Source organism: Aquarana catesbeiana, linkage group LG03, assembly GCF_042186555.1.
Source record: "Aquarana catesbeiana isolate 2022-GZ linkage group LG03, ASM4218655v1, whole genome shotgun sequence".
Taxonomy (NCBI): Eukaryota; Metazoa; Chordata; class Amphibia; order Anura; family Ranidae; genus Aquarana; species Aquarana catesbeiana.
The window spans coordinates 174,303,001-174,325,234 of NC_133326.1; the positions used below are offsets into that span (position 1 = coordinate 174,303,001).

General features: G+C 40.4%; 1 protein-coding gene across 3 annotated transcripts in view; it reads left to right on the forward strand.

Annotated features, from left to right (window-relative positions):
- Positions 1-22,234, forward strand: part of SEMA3D (semaphorin 3D) — a 352,301-nt gene that overhangs the window by 223,192 nt on the left and 106,875 nt on the right. For all 3 annotated transcript variants that reach the window (XM_073619546.1, XM_073619544.1, XM_073619545.1), the window contains exon 8: positions 1,744-1,886. In XM_073619546.1, the coding sequence (XP_073475647.1) occupies positions 1,744-1,886 (143 nt within the window). The remainder of the gene's footprint in view (positions 1-1,743; positions 1,887-22,234) is intronic.

Below are 22,234 nucleotides of genomic sequence, written 5' to 3' on the forward strand. Positions count from 1 at the left end.
GCTTTTTAATGAGTGAAATAAGTATTTGATCCCCTCTCAATCAGCAAGATTTCTGTCTCCCAGGAGTCTTCCATACAGGTAACAAGCTGTTACCTGTATAAAAGACACCTGTCCACAGAAGCAATTAATCAATCAATCAGATTCCAATCTCTCCACCATGGCCAAGACCAAAAAGCTGTCCAAGGATGTCAGGGACAAAATTGTAGATCTGTAGACCTACACAAGGCTGGAATGGGCTACAAGACCATCGCCAAGCAGCTTGGTGAGAGGGTGACAACAGTTGGTGCGATTTTTCACAAATTAAAGAAACACAAAATTACTGTCAATCTCCTTCAGTCTGTGGCTCCATGCAAGATTTCACCTCATAGAGTTTTAATGATCATGAGAATGGTGAGGAATGAGCCCGTAACTATATGGGAGAATCTTGTCAATGACCTCCAGGCAGCTGGGACCGTAGTTACCAAGAAAACAATTGGTAACACACTACGCTGTGAAGAACTGAAATCCTGCAGGGCCCGTAAGGTCCCCCTGCTAAAGAAAGCACAAGTACGGGCCCTTCTGAAGTTTGCTAATGAACATCTAAATGATTCAGAGCGTGAAAGTGTTGTGGTCAGATGAGACCAAAATTGAGCTCTTTGACATCAATTCAACTGTTCGGAGGAATGCTGCCTATGACCCCAAGAACACCGCCCTCACTGTCAGACATGGAGGTGTAAACATTATGCTTTGGGGGTGTTTTTCTGCTAAGGAAACAGGACAACTTCACTACATCAAAGGGGCGATGGACAGGGCCATGTACTGTCAAATCTTGAGTGAGAACCTCCTTCCCTCAGTCAGGGCATTGAAAATGGGTCGTGGATAAGTATTCCAGCATGACAATGACCCAAAACACACAGCCAAGGCAACAAAGGAGTGGCTCAAGAAGAAGCACATTAAGCTCCTGGAGTGGCCTAACCAGTCTCCAGACCTTAATCCAATAGAAAATATGTGGAGGGAGCTGAAGGTTCGAGTTACCAAACGTCAGCCTTGAAACCTTAATGACTTGCAGAGGATCTGCAAAAAGGAGTGGGACAAAATGCCTCCTGAGATGTGTGCAAACCTGGTGGCCAACTACAAGAAACCTCTGACCTCTGTGATCAACAAGGGTTTTGCCACCAAGTACTAAGTCATGTTTTGCGAAGAGGTCAAATACTTATTTCACTCATTAAAATGCAAATCCATTTATAACTTTTTTTGAATGCATTTTTCTGGATTTTTTTGTTGTTATTCTGTCTCTCACTGTTAAAATAAACCTACCATTAAAATTATAGATTGATCATTTCTTTGTCAGTGGGCAAACATAAAAAAAAAAAAAAATAGCGGGGGATCAAATACTTTTTTCCCCTCACTTATATTTTTCTCTGGAAATAACACATTGATTTGGATGTCATCTTTCACAACAAAGTCCTACTTCTGTGATATTTTTTTCTTAGAGAAATACATTTAGATGCAAAATATTTATTGTTTATGCTTTACACTTTTTTCATGCCACATTTCTTCTTCTAAATCTCTATTCTACGTTTACATTTCCCCATGTGCCAAATTAGCAATCTACAGTACCTATACTTGGTGTATTGATTTGGCACTCTTTGCATAGCAATAGATTCACTTTTTTTCTTGTGCACACTCTTTATTACTTCCATCCAAAGTGTCTAAACTATCAACCTCTATTAAACATGTACTAATCCTCTATATGTTTTTCAGGAGCAAAATTTTTTGGAGCATATTCTATCCCAGACACATACAACCCTGATGATGACAAGATTTACTTCTTCTTTCGAGAGGCATCCCCAGAAGGCAGCACTACTGAAAAAACAATATATTCTCGAGTCGGAAGAGTCTGTAAGGTGAGAATTATTAAAGTAGGATTTTTATTTGTCTCATATATTAAACACCTTAATGTTACATAGTTGGTGTGGTTGAAAAAAGACACTAGTCGATCAAGTCCAACCTGTGTGCGTGCTTTTATGTCAGTATTACATTGTATATTCCTGTATATTGAGGTTGTTCAGGTGCCTATCTATTCGTTTTTTTAAATTATCGATGCTCCCCACTGAAACTGCTGCCTGTGGAAGAGAATTCCACATCCTTACCGCTCTTACAGTAAAGAACCCCCTATGTAGTTTAAGGTTAAACCGCATCTCTTTTCTCTTTATCCCTATTGAGGGGTCACCAGTATGGTATTTGTACATTGAAATCATATCCCCTCTCAAGCATCTCTTCTCCAGAGAGAATACGTTCAGTGCTTGTAATCTTTCCTCATAACTAAGGTCCTCCACTTTACTAGACCCATGAAATTGTCCTGTAAGACATTTAGGAAATGGCGAGCCTTATATGAATGCATGGTTCCTTCCGCCAAGTCTATGTCTGGCTAATTAAAATCTCCCATTATAATGACACTTCCCATCCCTCCCACTAATCCAATCTGTAATAGGAGGTCTGCCTCCCCCTCCTCTCTCTGGTTAGGGGGCCTATAGCATTCTCCCAGTATTACTTTCTCTTAGTTTCCTCCCGTTGTAGCTCTACCCATAAGGATTCCACCTCCTCCCTTGCTCTGTTAGTGATGTCGTCCACCCCGCATCTAATTCGCACTAGTGTGAACCCAGTCCTAAGTAACTTAGCAAAATGGGGCCTACTGGTAGCTAAACAAAAATGGATATGCCTAGGTAATAGCAATTGTATTTAATTTGATACCAGCAGCAAAGAGAACTAGTGCAATAGAATAATAAAAAAAGTTTTGATTGTAGATGTAATTTAGTACGATGATAAACAGGAAATAGAGACACTGAAACTCAGAAAATGTTCCTTAAAGTACGGTAAATATAACACTTTCCAAAGACTGCTAAAGTGGTTACATGAGTGACATGCAGCCAAGACATGCATGTAAACAACTTCCTTATGGCCTTTGTAGCCTGAAAACCTGGGAAATCTTATGCAAATTGTATTTTCTCCTGGTAAAGTAAGACCTGGATAATCCCTTCCAAATCTCTAATGCCCTGTACACACGGTCGGACTTTCCGACGGAATATGTGCGATCGGAGCTTGTTGTCGGAAATTCCGACCATGTGTGGGCTCCATCGGACTTTTTCCATCGGAATTTCCGACACACAGTTTGAGAGCATGCTATAAAATTTTCCGACAACAAAATCCGATCCTTTAAATTCTGATCGTGTGTGGGACAAATCTGACGGACATTAAGAGACGAAAGCTATTGGCTATTGCCCCGTTTATAGTCCCGACGTACATGTTTTACATCACCGTGTTCAGAACGATCGGATTTTGAGCCAACATCCGTCGGAAAAAATCCATGGATTTTGTTGTCGGAATGTCCGATCAATGTCCGACCGTGTGTACGGGACATTAGTGTTGCTTTATCAGACTTGATGAAATCAGAGCGATGGAGAGCTTGACAGCGTCTCTTCATGGAAGTGAGGATCAATTTAGAGATATCTGGTTGCCATGGACAGCCTTTACTTGCACGTCTCAGTAAACTGATGTTTTCTTTAATTTCGACCCACCCTTATCTTATTAGAACAGTAGAACCCAATGCATGATGGTGTACCATGGCCCTCAGTCAGAGGGGATGGGTGCAGATGGAGCAAAGTCTTTTTGCCCCACCCATCCCTCTATTCCCCCTTTTGATTCTAATAACCCCCCAACTTCCTTATTAGCCCTTTCTGTCCTCTCTGCTTTTTTGACCCCCTCAGAAAGGGGGAGAGGTCCCCGTTTTTCTATGTTAAGTTACATAAATTCAACTTGGGAAAATTGTGTGATTAATTCAGGTTTATTGTCCTAGAGCAGGACAGCCAGTTAGGGTGTACAATGCCCATCAATTGTGAAACTTTGATCGAGATGATCCTGGTTGTTACTCTTGCTTCTTACTATTGGGCCTGTACATGCAGCCTGGCCTGTCAGCTACATTGCGTTAGATGTTGCCCTGAAGTCTGCTACTTCTGTTTAGAATGTCTGGTCTTACATTTAAATATTGTATTGTAACAATGTAAATTTATGCCCAGAGTGTCGTTGTAGGCACCTGTATTGTAATTGCACAATGTAATAAATAAAAAAAATCAACCTCTAATGCCCTTTACACACGGTCAGACATTGATCAGATATTCCGACAACAAAATCCATGGATTTTTTCCGACGGATGTTGGCTCAAACTTATCTTGCATACACACGGTCACACAAAGTTGTCGGAAAATCCGATTGTTCTGTACATCGGGACTATAAACGGGGCATTTGTGTACACACGATCAGAATTTCCGACAACGGATTTTGTTGTCGGAAAATTTTATAGCACGCTCTCAAACTTTGTGTGTCGGAAATTCCGATGGAAAATGTGTGATGGAGCCCACACATGGTTGGAATTTCTGACAACAAGGTCCTATCACACATTTTCCATCGGAAAATCCAACCATGTGTACAGGGCATTAGGGTTTAGAGCTTCCAGTGTGCTTACGAAGATCTTTTAGGGTTTATGAAGGTACCCATTGGTGCCTGCATTTTATTTATTTAACCAATTTAGCAGATATATAAAAAACTAATTTCAAAGTGAAAGGTCACAATTAAAGCTGAACTCCAGCTAAGCAAATAAAAATAAAGTTGATACCTTAGTAGTAGAACAAATAGAAAGTGCACAGGCGTTGTTTGACACATTCGTATAACCTTGATTAAAATTAGTAAAATGTGATAAAACTTTATTGCTGTATCACATAAAATAGCATTCTGGAAGAGACATGACATCAGAGTTCTTGAAGCTGGTCAGTGTTAGTCTATGATAGAGATATATCTTCCTGGATGCTATTTTATGTGCTATTACCATTACCATTTTGCTAATCGTAATCCCTTTACGCCGATGTAACACAAATATGCAGCCCAACTAGACTGGGCTTTTTTCCGTGTGGCCGCATATTTGTGTATCTCCCTTTGTGCTGGGAGCGTGCCACAAGGAGCACTCCCAACACAGAGACCAGGGTCAGGGGCATAACTACCACCATAGCGACCCATGCGGGCACTATGGGGCCCGCAGCCAAGTGGGGCCCAGTGTGGATGAGAGCACTTCCGGCACAGTCTCCCAGCCAGGGGAAGAGAGAGGAGAGGAAGAGGCAAGCTGTGACCTGTGCCCAATGCAGTGTGACCTGTGCCCAATACAGCATTGCCTGTGCCCAATACAGCCTGGTCTGCCTGTGCCCCATACAGCCTCACCTGTGCAGAGGAAGAGGCAAGCCACCCGGATCAGCAGAGAGCTGAATTGCCCGATGTAATAGCCTTCATTAGAACTTCCAGTGTTCCCGGGGCTCACGTCACATAGCTCCACCTCTTGGCCCGGCGCCTTTGATAGACAGAACGCCAATCCAATGCGGGACGTGTGACGTCATCAAAGGCGTCGGGCCAAGAGGTGGGGCTATGTGACGATGAGCCCCGGGAAGACGGGAAATTCAAATGAAAGCTATTAAAGCGGGCAATCCCGCTCTCTGCTGATCCGGGTGGCTTGCCTCTTCCTCTGCACAGGTGAGGCTGTATGGGGCACAGGCAGACCAGGCTGTATTGGGCACAGGCAACACTGTATTGGGCACAGGTCACGCTGCATTGGGCACAGGTCACGCTGTATGGGGCACAGGTCACGCTGTATGGGGCACAGGTCACGCTGCATTGGGCACAGGTCATGTTGTATGGGGCACAGGTCACGCTGCATGGGGCACAGGTCACACTGCATTGGGCACAGGTCATGCTGTATGGGGCACAGGTCTCGCTGCATTGGGCACAGGTCATACTGCATTGGGCACAGGTCATGCTGTATTGGGCACAGGTCACGCTGTATGGGGCACAGGTCACGCTGTATGGGGCACAGGTCACGCTGTATGGGGCACAGGTCATGCTGTATGGGGCACAGGTCACATTGTATGAGGCAAAGGTCACGCTGCATTGGGCACAAGTCATGCTGCATTGGGCACAAGTCACGCTGCATTGGGCACAGGTCACGCTGTATGGGGCACAGGTCACGCTGTATGGAGCACAGGTCACGCTGCATTGGGCACAGGTCACACTGCATTGGGCACAGGTCATGCTGTATGGGGCACAGGTCACGCTGCATTTGGCACAGGTCACGCAGCATTGGGCACAGGTCATGCTGCATTGGGCACAGGTCATGCTGTATGGGGCACAGGTCACGCTGCATTGGGCACAGGTCACGCTGCATTGGGCACAGGTCACGCTGCATTGGGCACAGGTCACGCTGTATGGGGCACAGGTCATGCTGTATGGGGCACAGGTCATGCTGTATGGGGCACAGGTCATGCTGTATGGGGCACAGGTCATGCTGTATGGGGCACAGGTCATGCTGCATTGGGCACAGGTCACGCTGCATTGGGCACAGGTCACGCTGCATTGGGCACAGGTCATGCTGTATGGGGCACAGGTCACACTGCATTGGGCACAGGTCACGCTGCATTGGGCACAGGTCACGCTGCATGGGGCACAGGTCACGCTGTATGGGGCACAGGTCACGCTGTATGGGGCACAGGTCACGCTGTATGGGGCACAGGTCATGCTGTATCGGGCACAGGTCATGCTGTATCGGGCACAGGTCACGCTGCATTGGGCACAGGTCACGCTGCATTGGGCACAGGTCACGCTGCATTGGGCACAGGTCACGCTGCATGGGGCACAGGTCACGCTGTATGGGGCACAGGTCACGCTGTATGGGGCACAGGTCACGCTGTATGGGGCACAGGTCATGCTGCATTGGGCACAGGTCACGCTGCATTGGACACAGGTCACGCTGAATTGGGCACAGGTCACGCTGAATTGGGCACAGGTCACGCTGAATTGGGCACAGGTCACGCTGTATGGGGCACAGGTCACGCTGTATGGGGCACAGGTCACGCTGCATTGGGCACAGGTCACGCTGCATTGGGCACAGGTCACGCTGCATTGGGCACAGGTCACGCTGCATTGGGCACAGGTCACGCTGCATTGTGCACAGGTCACGCTGCATTGACACTAGGGCAGCTGTGGGGGGGCTGTTTGCAGGGGGGCCCCATACAACATTTTGGATTGGTGTGATAGCCTCCGATTGACTTTCCCAGTGAACAGTCACTAATAAGCCCTCCACGTGTTTTCATTCTCTGTGAATGGAGGAGAGAGATACATCTTATCTCTCTCACTCCTTGCAGAAAAAAAAGTGTGTAAAAAAATATTAAATACTAATAAAAGATAAAATAAAAAAATGACAAAAAGTACCTAGATCAAAGTTTTATTTAGGTCATGGTTAGTGGTTAGGGTCAAAGGTCAGGGTCAGTATTTTTTAGGGGGGACAGCATTTAAAATTAGTATCAGTGTCAGTTGATGTCAGTGTCAATGTGTTTTAGGTAGGATAAAAAGAAAAAGAAAAATGTGCACTATTGTTTTTGGGCAGTACTACGGGTACATACAACAACTAAGATGTACATTTGTGGTATCGCTGCGATCGTCAGGAGATTTTAATTTGGGTTGTTCTTTGGTTGAAGGGTATGTTAGTACCAAGAACTATACAGCTACATTTTAAAAAATATATTTTTACTATTTTGGGCCAGTTTTCCTTTGATAAAAAAAAATAACCATTTACCACAAAATAAAAACACAATTTGTCCTGGAAAAAAAGGTATAATCCACCTGGATGCACAATGTAGTTATGATGATATGTACAGTTTTACCAACACATGTCAAAGTTCAAAATTGTGCACCCTTAAGCACAAATGGGTTAATAAAGGTTCTATGAAGGTATCACACAGTGCTTGTGCACTTTCTACTTGTTCTATAGCAATTCCAGTCCTAGTTTGGTGGAAACAGAAGAGCCATGCATACTGTGCATTAGGAAGTAACAAAGCCGAGGATACTGTCTTTTACAATCGCGATCACAATATTGAATTTTTACCTAAAAAGGACATATTCCCAAGTTTCTTCACAGCAAGGTTGTACATTTTTCCCCATTCCGTGATTGCATCTAAATACCCCAATAGTGGTATCCAGAGCTGTGATTAGCAGTAATTCCTTTCCCTCACTAGATGATCTGCGAGTGGAATAATGGCCAGTTTCATTCAACCCTTTTCCTGAGTCCTGGCTGTCATGGTAGCATCATTAGTTTGGCTCACTGAGGGGTTTTCATTCATCCCAACCCCTAAGAACATTGACATGTTAACATTTGCAGCTTCTGCTACCTCTGTTCCTACACAATTGGAAAAAAAATGGATTATAACTTTTTTGAGAGAAAATAGTCTAGAGACTTTGCATTAGAAATAAATGATTCCAGGTTCCAAAGCTGTGATGCATTAACCATGTTTTAAAGTATTAAGGGTAATGAGTGGTCACTAAATAGTTGGTTATTATAATATAAAATCTGAATATACCTTAATTTGAGGAAATACTGTATATTGCTAGAAATCCATTCACAAATAAAACATAATCTAGGATGGGGGTTTCCATATAAATTCTGTTCCCAACCTCTATGATTTAAATGTGTGTGACTGTACACATAAAAGTCAGTCCATTGCTGCTGAAATATCTCATGCTTTTGGAATTACCTTTAATATTACTGCAGTGAGATGTCTCCACCAGTAAGTACTGGCCCCATTGCTTTCCCTAAGGGGACATCTGTTACTTACTACAGTCTGCTTCCTATTTGGTATAAGGCCTAGAAAATTATAAAATCCTTAAAATAATTTGCCTGAAGACAAACATCTGTGGCTTTTCCAGTTTAAACTTTATGTCCTATACAGTATATAATCTTTAAACACATCTCCAGTAAGTGTGAAGAATGCTTTGCTGTATGTTATTTTAATAAGAAGGTAAGATATAACACTTACCCGGTCTCAGTAATAACCTAAAAATATAGTTTTAGAGGCACACTCCTTATTCTTAGTAATAAGAACACACTGTATAACTGCATACAGAAAATAATCCAACATGTATTACAATACAGAAGCAGAGGGAAAATAAGTAGCTGCACTCTTTTGCTTCAATAAAATGTATAAAGTATTAAAGCTGAATGCCAGGAAAATATAAAAGACAAACATTAATACAAGCCTGTATTCATTAAAAAAACAATATTTTTTAATGCAACTAGTGTAAGCCCCTTAATGGTATCAGACTCTTTACAGCAGTGCATGGACTAGAAGAGGGAGGGGAAGCACTGGATATCATTCGGGTGTGCTGCATTCACATATGCTAACAGAGAGCATGTTGACTGGAGGAGAGTGAGTAAGGAGTTGGGTGAGTTTATCGCTCCTGTGCTCCTTCTTTACTATTCAATCAGTAGTCTAGTAGCAGGAAGGTGTCAGCAATGCATTCCTAAAATGTAACTTAGTGGTGTCATCCACCTGGCTGTGATGTTTGGCAGAACTGTGTAAATCACAGAACTGGCTAGTCAGAAATTAAACATCTCCATTATTTGCTGTTCATCTCTGTGTTTAGCTGTTTGTTTGGAGTTTAGTGTTAAAGTTGTTAATACTTTGTACTTTTTAAATAACCTAGATCTGGGTGTTTCTTATTAGGCCTTTGTGTTTTTTTTACTTTCAGTATAAATTTATGAAATTTGTTAACATTTGTTCCTGATTAAGGCCTGTGTTTACATCCTAGTTATGCACACTCGATATATGCACTAATTCTTATTTTCTATAGCCAATCATACTGGTACATGTATAAAATACAAGAGCTATTCATCCTGTGGAACTGCATACAAATTATTTCTATGCTAATAGGGGTAAAACTGAATGTTATTGGGCTATTTTCCCTCCAGGTCAAATTGTATTCTTTATATGGAGTAGAGTTCATCAGAAAAATGTTGCAATGTGACCACTAGATGAAGCTGACAATCATGGTAAACAAGTGTTTATTTTCTATGCACATCAGCTCCATCTAGTGGCCACATTTTCCTAAATCACTCTATTCAGTATTAAGATTAACATTTGACCTGGTCAGATAGCAGCCTAATCACATTTATCACAGAACAAATGTGCATGCTGGTTCTCAGAGTGAAAAGCTCTATGGTTTGTTTGTTTTTTATGAATATACCCCATAGTGAAAGGTTATTAAATCCTTAAGTTAATCTTGATAACTTACAGACATTTACCTTATAGAAACTTTAAAGTTTAACCATTATCACGGTTACAAGGTTATAGTGTTTTGCTGTTAAATACACCTTTTTCTTGCTCTTATTTTTCCTCTGTGGCAGTCTGAAATTTGCAAGAAGGAGGCCTGGCTGGCTAATTCCAGTTTACATATTATACATTATGTGCCCTCTTATAGAGCAAGGCACTTTCTAATAACACCATTTTATGGCTTGGGATACCTACATTAAGTTACCCACCCTTCATAAAGTCATTATTTTAGACTCTAGAGGTTCGTATACTGTACCTATCAGGCAACAATGGTATGCTGTTGTAAACAAATCTGTTTTTGAGATACACTACTATCTTTATTTAATATTATTTAGATGCTGGTTCAAGCCACTTTTTAGGAGGTATTTATGTTGAAGGCTACATGATGTTTTCAAACTTTATATTGTTACAGTGTCAGTGTTCTGGAGTGTATACCGGAAGCTATAAACATACTCTATAAAATACAAAGCATGTATACAATGATTTTCTTTTTCCTGCCATTTTTCCATGGTGAATTCTAGCTAAATTTAAATCTGTCTCATGAGCCAATGTAGTTAAATACACACTGAAGCCCAAAATTTGTATTCAGTGCTTACTAGCAACAGACACAACATTGTTCAGTGTTCCAGATTATTTAGGGGTAAAGATTGTTTTAGCATGCATAGCTGATGAGACATCAGATTCTATAGAATGGTCCACTTGTTATTGATGTTTCTATGCTGTAAGAAAAACAAACACTTATGTTAGGCCAGTTTTAAATTAGTTGGAAACATGTGACTGGTTAAGATGGGGGACAGTAAAAAAATGAAATTATTGATGACAAGTACTCTCAGAAAATTACTATAGATCCTTCCAAGCTACATTTAGGAAAATCTCATTAGGCCTCTTTTAAACAGGTGGCCCGGTACAGGAGGTAAAAACAGGAGGTTGAGGCGTGTTTTTACCTCCCCTGACTTCCACAATTTCCACAATACAGCCAGAGAGGGCTGTTCACATGCTGCGACCTTGATTGTATTGCGGCTGCAGCAGGTAAAAAGAGGTTGTTGAGGCGTGTTTTTACCTCCCCTGACTTCCCATCTAATTTCCACAATACAGCCAGAGAGGGCTGTTCACATGCTGCGACCTTGATTGCATTGCGGCTGCAGCAAATTTAATGTATAAAATCATATAATGATTCCGCGCTACAGTAATACATAAAGTACAAAAAGTGCCCAGAAAAATGGGGTAAATAAACAGTGTGTCAGTGGTGCCCAGTAAGATGGGATAATAATATAGTGTAAAGGTGATTACTCCATGAACTGGTGTAACAATCCAGGGACATTAGATTCAATGTGGTGATTGTCTCTTAATCAAGCATTTTTTAATAAATGTCCAAAAAAGGAAGTTCCTTCAAATTGCGTTTAAATAAACCACACAGCAAAAAGGCGAGAGGTGTACAATTCCATAAATGAGCTCACAGAACTCTCACCTTGATATCTTGAAATAACAGCATAAGATAGTGTACAGGAATCTGTTCCGCTATTCCAACGCTATTCCAACATCTACCACCAAGGGGTCCTCCGTTCCACTTAGTGTTAAACCTGAATGGACACTTCACATACACGTCCTCATACAGTCTCGTACTCCCAGAGAGGGGGGGTGGGGGAAGTGGGAAGGGATGGGAGAGAAAGAGAACTCCAATGGTGTAGTATGTTTGTAGTTGAAATAAGTTTAATTACTAAAATAGGCTGGACTCTTACATCAATATATTAAAAAGCAAACATAAAAACAAATTGTATGGTGTTTAGACGCTGTTCTCACGTCATTTCTGGTATTATTCAACCTCTGGCCACTCCCTTCGCGTTACGTCATCACGTGACTTCATCAGGGGATCCCTTCAAGATGTCAAGGTGAGAGTTCTGTGAGCTCATTTATGGGATTGTACACCTCTCGCCTTTTTGCTGTGTGGTTTATTTAAAAAAAAAGGAACTTCCTTTTTGGACATTTATTGAAAAATGCTTGATTAAGAGACAATCACCACATTGAATTTAATCCCCCTGGATTGTTACACCAGTTCATGGATTAATCACCTTTACACTATATTATTATCCCAACTTACTGGGCACCACTGACACACTGTTTATTTACACCACTTACTGGGCACTTTTTGCACTTTATGTATTGCTGTAGCGCGGAATCATTATATGATTTTATGTATTTATGAGTGGAATGTGAACACTGCTAGATCCTGCTACAGACGGCTTTTTCACTGTATTTGATTGCACTTTATTGCACGATACGCACTTTGTTCATTTTTTAGTTTATGAGGGTTGCCCTCTTTCTATTAATTAGTGGATTATTCTGAACACATCTGAGTAGCGCGAGGGCTTTTTATCTTCATTTAGTAAATTTAAAGTGGCATGTTGAGTTGAAAGGTGGCATTGCCTGTAAAACTTGTCTATTCAAATTCAATGGGTCTGTGCTGAAATCAAATGTTTGTCTGTCAGTTGTGGTGCATTAGTGCCATTGTAAATTGCTGTTCTACAGGTGTCAAGGTCATCTCCTGAATGCCTGACAGCTACTGCCTAGCTACACTCTGAAAAGCAATTGATTTTCAGAGAATGAGCTAGTGTGAACCTAACCTTATTGAAGCTTGTGGCATTTTAAAATAACAACACATATGTATTGCTTTAGCACTATTGTCTTGTATTGATTGGGAAATGCACATGTTTTCAGTGGACATGACATACTTGTAAATTCATTCACAGTTCATCGACAGGTGCATTTGACCTGGGTTATAACTAAGGATTTACAGGCTGAAACGCGTCAACTGACTTAATCTGCATTTGTTCACTGTGGCTGTTCAATAAAATGAAGATATTTTAAGAGCAACAACCGGTGTGCGGATCCTTTTTTCTACATTACTCTACTCAGCCAGTGACTGTGGATCGAGCACCTGGGAACTCTGCTATCTATGTGGTGTATGGGTAGTAGCACATTTTTTTGTTTATGCATTTGACCTGCAGTTTGCCTCTTTCTGACACACAATTGACCTTCTAGGCTGCATCAACTTTGCATTGCATTGCTAACTACATCCAACTGTTGTGGGCCTTGTTTTTAGAAAAATCAGGAGTTTATTATAGTTTCAGTTGAAAAGCTTGAAAACTTAGCATTAATCTTTTAACAACCAAAATGTTCTGGTGTGATTATTTTTGTGAACAATTTATTAGGTGTTCATCATTTAGGTGTGTTAGTACTCACTTACTGCACACATCAGCAAAGGTTATCTTAAGAAAATCCCCAAACTCCCAAAACTGTTTTATTTTTAATGGTGCCGTGGTCTTCCCTGCTTTTCAGATTTCCGCCTCTACAAAGAAGGGTGAATAACAATAAGGCCTAATTGGTTGTCTTCAAAAGGGGATTGCTGTTGGTGAAGCTTGGTAGTTACTGCTGATCTGCATTGTGGGATCTTTAAGGGTTTTTTTTATTATACATTTTTATATATTAAAAATGTAGAGTTGGGCACACCAGGATAGTGTGTCATAAAAATTGTGAGACCCATTGAAGGAGCTGAAGTATGAGGGGATTCTGAAAAATAATTCCCACTGTGTCGTGGCAGAGCTACCACTAGGTAAAGTTTTACCTATGCTGTATGGCCAACTCCCTGTAAACCAGAGCTGATGTGTGCTAACCTCTTGAATCAACCTTTACAAGTGGTTTAAGTGAATACTGTACTTATTGGAAAGTGAATAGTCACATTTAGTAAATCCACCCTGAGGAGTGTCCCTACACAGCTAGATCTTGGCAAGCAATGTGCCAGATTAAAACATCATTTGATAGTGGTCTTATTTGGACGTTCTCTAGGTGGTATCAAGTGCTTCTTACTGTAGAAGTAACTCATTATTTTACAGAGATTTTTGTGAGTGGTCACCAAATTGTTCCTTTTCTATGGAGAAAAGTTAAAAATACTTGCACAGCCTTCACTCTAAGTTGACATAGAGAGAAGTGGGGGCGTGGCCAGAAGCCGAAGGAGATGGCCGCATGAGGAGAGAGCTCCATGTCCACCAGCTCTATCGGCCCGCACACAGCGACTAAGACAGCCGGCAAACATAGCCCAAGAGTGCCTAAGAACCCCGCAGACCTAATCCAGCGATTGGTAAGAGAAAACCTCCAGGGGGCCCCCGCAAATTGACGGTCTTTTATCCCTCAGCCAGTACGCCGAACAACCAAGATGGCGCCGCCGCTCACAGGTAGCAGCGCACCAGGCAGACTGACTCCAGAGGGAACAGGAGAGACACTAGTATGCCCCCGTCTATCTCCCCAAGCCATAGCAGCCACTCTTCTATCTGCAATACACCGACTCAGAGCCCATAAAAAGTAGCTCCTAAGCGCTCCTCCACCCATACATATGCGGGTGAAAGAAAGGAGGACTACACATCTCAAAATAGCACTACTGAGTTTTTTGACCAAATTCATGAGTTCCCAACAACTAGGCAACCCCTTAGCGATACCATAATGAAGGAGATGTTGGTGTAATTGTGGGGATCAATGCACAGGGATCTTATGGACTGTATATCACAATTGAAATCGGATATAACGGAAATCGGAGAGAGAGTTAGTCATGTAGAGGACAAAATGGCGGAATTTACGACATCCCATAATGAATTAGTGGACGCTCACAATGAAAAAGATGACGAATTAGAAGCTTTAAAAAACAAAATGGCGGACTTAGAGGACAGATCTCGCAGAAATAATATAAAACTGCGTGGGGTGGCGGAATCTGTGCCCTCTTCTGACTTCCGGCGATATGTCCAGCAACTAATTTAGGATCTACTCCCAGATACATCAAGCAGGGAAATTATCGTAGACCGGGCTCATAGGCTGCCTAAGCCGCAGCATCTACCAGATAAATTCCCACGCGACGTCATAGCTCCTATACACTTCTTCCATGTCAAAGACGACTTGATGTGGTTCGCAAGACAAAATTCTCCACTATCCAATCCTTATTCAGGTATCGCTATTTATGCTGACCTCTCCCAGCACACCATGCTGGCGAGAAAAAAGCTAGTGACGCTAACAAAGTTATTGCGCAATAACCAACTTACATACTCATGGGGCTTCCCCACGAAACTCCTTGTTATTAAAGATGGCCGCACATACGCCATTAGATCCCTGGATGAAGGTCTCCAACTTACAAGAAAATGGGGTCTTCTCCCATCTGAGGAAGACGACATACTTATTACCAAAACACCTGGACGTATGTCCCTGGAATGGAAATCAAGCAACGATACTTGACTTTATTCCCCTACATCATATTTCAATGTTATATTTGAAGTTTGCTGACCTGGAACAAGGGTTATTAGGAACTTTTACCCCCAGTTGCTTTTATGCGATCTTACTCGCACATTGAGGACTATTTCCTCACCTTTTTATGTTATTTTTTTTACTTGATTGACGTTTTTCATTCTTTCTTCTTTATTTTACCACCGACAACTATCCACAGTAAATCTGATGACAACTTCCTGGAGTCTACTTCCCTTGCGATGCTACTTTAAACGGGCGGACACACTTTATTCAAGGGCACTATAACTTCAACTACAGGTACCTTCATGTATAACTATTCACTACGAGTTCTGAACCTACCTATACATAGATATCCCACCTTGCGGACCAATGGTTCTTAATTTTGTGACTTTAAATGCTCATGGCCTCAACAGCCCCTTTAAAAGGAGGGTTATGTGGCAACAAGTGAAAATTCTAAAGAGTGATGTGTTATGCATTCAAGAGACTCACTTTGCCCAACAGAAACATCCATTATGCACAAACAAAATGTTTCCTCATGTTTTTACGGCCTCTGGTCCAAAGAAAAAAAGGCGGAGTGCTGATCGCTATTAATCAGAATGTAGCATTTCAATTGCATGATATGGTAAATGATAAAGCAGGAAGATATATTATATTAGTTTGTGAGTTAAACAATACCATGTACACTATCATTAATATATATGCCCCAAATTGCAGACAAGTATCTTTCTTGAATGTTCTCAAAAAGAAGGTTGATAATATCAAAAGATGTTTAGTAGTGTATTGTGGTGATTTCAACTGTGTACCTAACAAACAATTAGACTGCTCAACCCCACACCGCTCCACGCGTACCGAACTCCAATCCTTCGTACACTCATCCGATTTATATGACATATGGCGCTGCGTCAACTCAGGAGAAAGAGACTTTACTTACTATTCAGCTCCTCACAAGTCATATTCAAGAATTGACTTATTTGCAGCTGACTTGGCTTTTCTTAACAATGTACTATCCTCTAAAATCCACTCAATTACTTGGTCTGATCACGCTCCTGTTTCACTTTCGCTTAAAGAACAAAATGCAGCATCACCAGTACATCTGTGGCGAAACAACATATCTATACTTAACAATCCCAAGCATTCACCTGCAGAGATTTAAAGCTACTCATTATACCCAAGGAAACAAGGCTGGCAAAAATCTAAACTCTCCCATATTATAGATCCCGTTACATCACAAACAGTATATCACCCCAGAGACATAGCAAATGCATTCTGCAAATACTATAAACAACTATATAATTTAAAATCAGACTCCTCAACGCCCCAACCTACTGACTTAGCGATTAATGATTTTCTTCAATCTGTCGATCTCCCTTCCCTAGATAGTGAACAGCTACGATACCTAAACTCTGCAATATCAGATAAAGAAATCTCTCAAGCCGTACAATCTCTACCCCACAATAAATCACCAGGTGCCGAAGGCTTCTCGGCAGAGTATTACAAAGCCTTCTCCAGCATTTTAGTGCCATACATGAACAAACACTACTGCCACCTCATTTCCGGAAGAAATGCTCCAAGACGTTATAGTGGCCCTCCCTAAACCAGGGAAAAAAACAGACGCCCCACAGAATTTTCGACCCATATCCCTTCTTAACACAGACTTAAAAGTATACTAAAAAATTTTAACTAACTGCTTAGCGGAAGTAACACCTCACTTAATTAAAGTGGATCAAGTAGGATTTGTGAAAGGGAGGCAAGCCCCAGATGGAACCCGAAGGATGTACAACCTCCTCAAAATTGCAGAAATGCGAAAGGTGCCCACAGTGTTCCTGACACTTGATGCTGAAAAAGCATTCGATTGGGTTCACTGGGGGTACCTATCTGCAACACCCAATAAGTTTGGCCTAAGGGGTCCTATTTTTTCAGCTATCTCTGCACTTTATACGGTCCCAACTGCACAAGTTTATATTTCTAATGCCATGTCTGATAAATTCTATATAACAAATGGGACCCGCCAGGGCTGTCGTCTATCGCCACTGATTTTTTCTCTGGTGATGGAACCCCTGGCGGAGGCTATTAGACAAGATATCCACATTACTGGCATTAAAGTATCAGATATAGACCACAAAATAGGTTTATTCGCAGATGATGTGGTATTGACTCTAACCTCACCAGCTGATAGAACACAACATTTACTTTGCGAATTTGGGAAAATTTCATACTATCAACTTAATATTAACAAATCTTCTATCCTTCCTATACACATTAGTAATACTTATCTTAAAATTTTAAAGTCTGAATTTCCTTTTCAATGGGCCACTAAATACTTGAAATACTTAGGGATAAACCTCTCCTATCCTTCCAGCTCTGTATACGAGCACAACTATCCTGCCTTGATAAATACAATAAAAGACGATCTTGTACATATCTCATCACACAAACTCTCCTGGCTAGGGAGAATAGCTGCTTTTAAAATGAATGTTCTGCCAAAGATATTATATTATTTTCGTACTATCCTTATCATCTTGCCTGAACACTTCTTTACTACGACTGACAAACTCTTAAGGAAATTCGTATGGGCTGGTAAAATAGCGAGACTCTCATACTCTATGTTGCAGAAACAAAGGCAGAGAGGAGGAACGGGATTTCCTAATCTACGCAATTACTACACAGCAGCGTTATTAGACCAGGCTAAATCATGGTTCAATCAGACAACAGATAAATTATGGGTGCAAATAGAAAGGGCAATAGTCACACAAAGAGATTTACCATCACTTCTATTAGCTACGTTAACATGTAGACCACTATTTTATCCCAAATTTCCTTCTATTGACGCAATGGTCACCGCATGGAAGACATTCAATGCACACATTGATAGCAACAAAGTCGTGCAAAAGAAAGTAATCACCCTAGGCATGTATGAATATCTCATCCCTTCTTTAAAAATAAATTAGGAAAGTTTCTCGAAGAACACAACATATATACAATTCAGAGCCCAAAGTCCAATAACACTTTCATATGCAAATATCCAAATGTACCACTACCACATCAAACACCCAAAACCCTTTTTTACCCTAAGACCTGACATATGGACATACCTAACCACTTCCTTTAACAAACCTAAGGGTCTCTCATGGTTTTACAAAAAACTTGCAAAATACTTATACTCAAACTAAAACTTCAGGCATGTTAAATTGGGAGAGAGATTTTAAAAGTAAATTTGCTCTAACTGAATGGCTTAAAGCTACTCAATCTAAATATATATATTCCCATTGTACTAATCACTGGGACTTGTCCCTCAAAATTTTATATAGAAGCTACCTAACACCGATGAGAATATCACATATCTTCAACAGCACCAATAACTCTTGTTGGAGACAATGTGGCACTAAGGGAACGATATTCCACATATTATGGGAATGTAAATCCGTGAGAAGTTTCTGGAACTCGGTTTTCTCTCTACTAGCAAAAATCATTGGAATCATCCTTACCCCCACCCCTGCCTTAGCTCTTCTCAACTTAGGGATCGATAATATACCCACAAAGTACAGGTGTATAACCATTCATATATTGATAGCAGCACGCTTATCCATTACTTCGAAATGGAAAACAAATATTATACCAAATATAAGTGACGTAATACACAGAGTGAATACTCATTACCTTTATGAAAAATTTTTTGCATACTCATCCAATTCGATGGCAAAATTCCAAGCTAACTGGGCTTCATGGTCCTCAAGATTTCCAGAGACTTCTCATTGATAATCTGATACAGTTACATTTTTGTATTATTATTTTGGTGGTAAATTGTTGTTGTTTTATGTTTGGTTTCTTTATTTCTCTATCTTATACTTTTTTTTTTTTTCTGTTTGTTCGTTAAGTTTACATTTAAATACTTATCCGTATCCTTTATTACCCTGACCTTCATCATCCTCTGTAATCCTATTTTGAAACATACCCACATACACTTATACCGCAGTCAATTTGGATTAAAGTTGGTATGCCAAGAGGCAAATGTTCTGTTGACCTAGCTATGCAGATGAAGAGGGGGGGCGGGGGGCCACCTCCCTGGACACAGTTTGCTCCCAAGTGGGGTGTCGGGGGGTGATCCCAATACCTACCCTAAGCTTGATACTCTTAGAGAATAGTTTGAAATAATCTGTTCACCTAAATGTAACTATAGAATGTATACTTTGACATGCAGCTTTGCTCGTTGGATACCTTTAAAGAGTAATTTAATGAATAACAACTGAATTTGTATATGGATGTACTGAATCGTTGTTCATGTGAAAACCTTAATAAAAAACAATGAAACGACATAGAGAGAAGCTCCCAACAGGTCCCAGCAACATAGACATGCATTGAAACGCAAAGTGATATTTTACTGTCAGTCATTCTTGTTGAACGATATGCCTCACTAAGGCAATCTTAAATAGTGTTAAACATTTCTATAAACTGAGCAGGAATTTTAATTGTGTTGTTGTCTGAGTAGTCATATACATAGACATTTTCAGATATGGGGAATCCTAACATTGAGAATTGCATTGGGAAACCAATTTGTCATATCTGATAAACCCCAACATTATATAATGTCCAGGGCTTAATATAGACAGGTTATGGCTGTTTTTGTAATCAATTCTCAAAAAAATGAATATGACACTGTGATTATGATTGCAGTTGGTTATTTTAACAGCGATATATTACTAAAGTGCATATTTCCCAAAGTCACAGTTTAGATTTTTCTGTTACTGCAAACTATGAAATTTGTCTGAGGTGATTCCAGAATACCTCCAGCTATACAGTATGCTTCTCCAAGACACTTTATAATAACCCTTTCTCTTTTCACAGTTGGTATACTTATATTTTATGCAGACATACTGTATTTCTGGCAGAGGCCCATATGTCTCATACAGTAAAATAACTTTCAAGCTAATGTGTGTGTGTGTGTATGTGTTTGTATATATGTGTGTATATATATATGTGTGTGTGTGTGTACCATCACTTCCAACATGTTTTCTCTTTGCATAAAGTGGGTACATTTAAGATCAGTAACAGACATCAGTTTGTGAGTTGTGTATTTAGTGGTTTATTCCCTTTAGAGCTGCTGATTATAAAGTCTATTGGCACAGCTCAGCACTCTACAGTTTATTGTTGTTTGAATAACCGCATGTGATAGTGCCACTGGCTACTGAGTCAAAATATTAGCACTGCCAAATATGTCTATTGTTTAAAATGTATCCTTTCTCCCCTGCCAGGTATATACCACATTTTCAAACTTCTGCCCAGAAATTTATTTTTTAAGTCCAACTAGTTATAGACTAAACTTGATGCCTTTAGCATTTGATATTATTTTTTTAGTGCTCCAGTTAATTATATGCTTATTATTCCTATGCAGTGGAATGCTAAAATATATACACCCTGTTGGTCAAGACAGACTAAAAATGCCAAGTTATCTTTTTCTTGTTTAACCATAACCAACCGCCTCCATTCCCATCCTTTCCAGAATGTGTCTACAAAGTATGTTTCTTAAAAAAAAAGAACGAAGAATAACCTCAGTGTGTTTAATAATGATAGCATTTTTCCATTTATTATTCTAGTGTTCCAGGCATAACTGGGTGAATTCATGTATTAAGTAATTATCTCAATGACAATGTTTAAGTTACTTTAAAATTTGTGAAATTACATATGCTAAACATTTCATAGCAATTGGGTTGCTTAGGTCATAGGTTAATGCAAGTGCTGTGATATAAACAATAAAAATATCTGCGCTAATCTGTACACATCTAATACATAAAAGCAGCCAGTATAGTTTGTTAATAACCAAACACAAAAGTCCAAAATCTGTAAAATGCGGTGCTAAGTGCTGTGAACCATTCTATTAAAGAAGCCATCATTCATGTGTACAGTTAAGGATGAGCCGAACACCCCCGGTTCGGTTCGCACCAGAACTTGCGAACAGACAAAAAATTTGTTTGAACACACGAACACCGTTAAAGTCTATGGGACACGAACATGAAAAAAAAACATAAAAAGTGTTTGGGGACCTGGGTCTTACCCCAGGGGACATGTATCAATGCAAATAAAAGTTTTAAAAACGGCAATTTTTTTCAGGAGCAGTGATTTTAATGATGCTTAAAATCACTGTTTTAAAATAAGTGAAACCATAAAAATGAAATATTCCTTTTAAATATCGTACCTGGGGGTTGTCTCTAGTATGCCTGTAAAGTGGCACAGTTTTACCCGTGTTTTTTTTTTTAAACTTTGGTTTGGGTTTCCCTTAATATTCATGCCAGACCCAAAGGGCACGATATTTAAAGGAGTATTTCATTTTTATTGTTTCAGTTTAAGCCTTATTAAAATCACTGCTCCCGAAAAAACTGCAGTTTTTAAAACTTTTTTTTACATTGATATGGGGCAGGACACCCCAAACACGTTTTATGGCAATAACTTGCATATAAGCCTTTAAAATTAGCACTTTTGGTTTTTCATGTTAGTGTGCCATAGACTTTAATGGTGTTCCGCGGATTTTCAAATTTGCCGCGAACACCGCATAATGTAAGCTGTTCATCGAACAGGCAAACACCCAACGTTTGAGTCAAACTTAAGTTCGACTTGAACATCTGGCTCATCCCTGTGCACAGTAAGCAGATTGCATCACTTTTATATTTTATAGACTCAGAAGGTGTCTACATGCTTATACGTGTTGGAATGGAAGACATTGCATTTCCTATAAAGCCTAGGAACATCTTTACTTACTTTGTGTAAAAAGTTCTGACCAA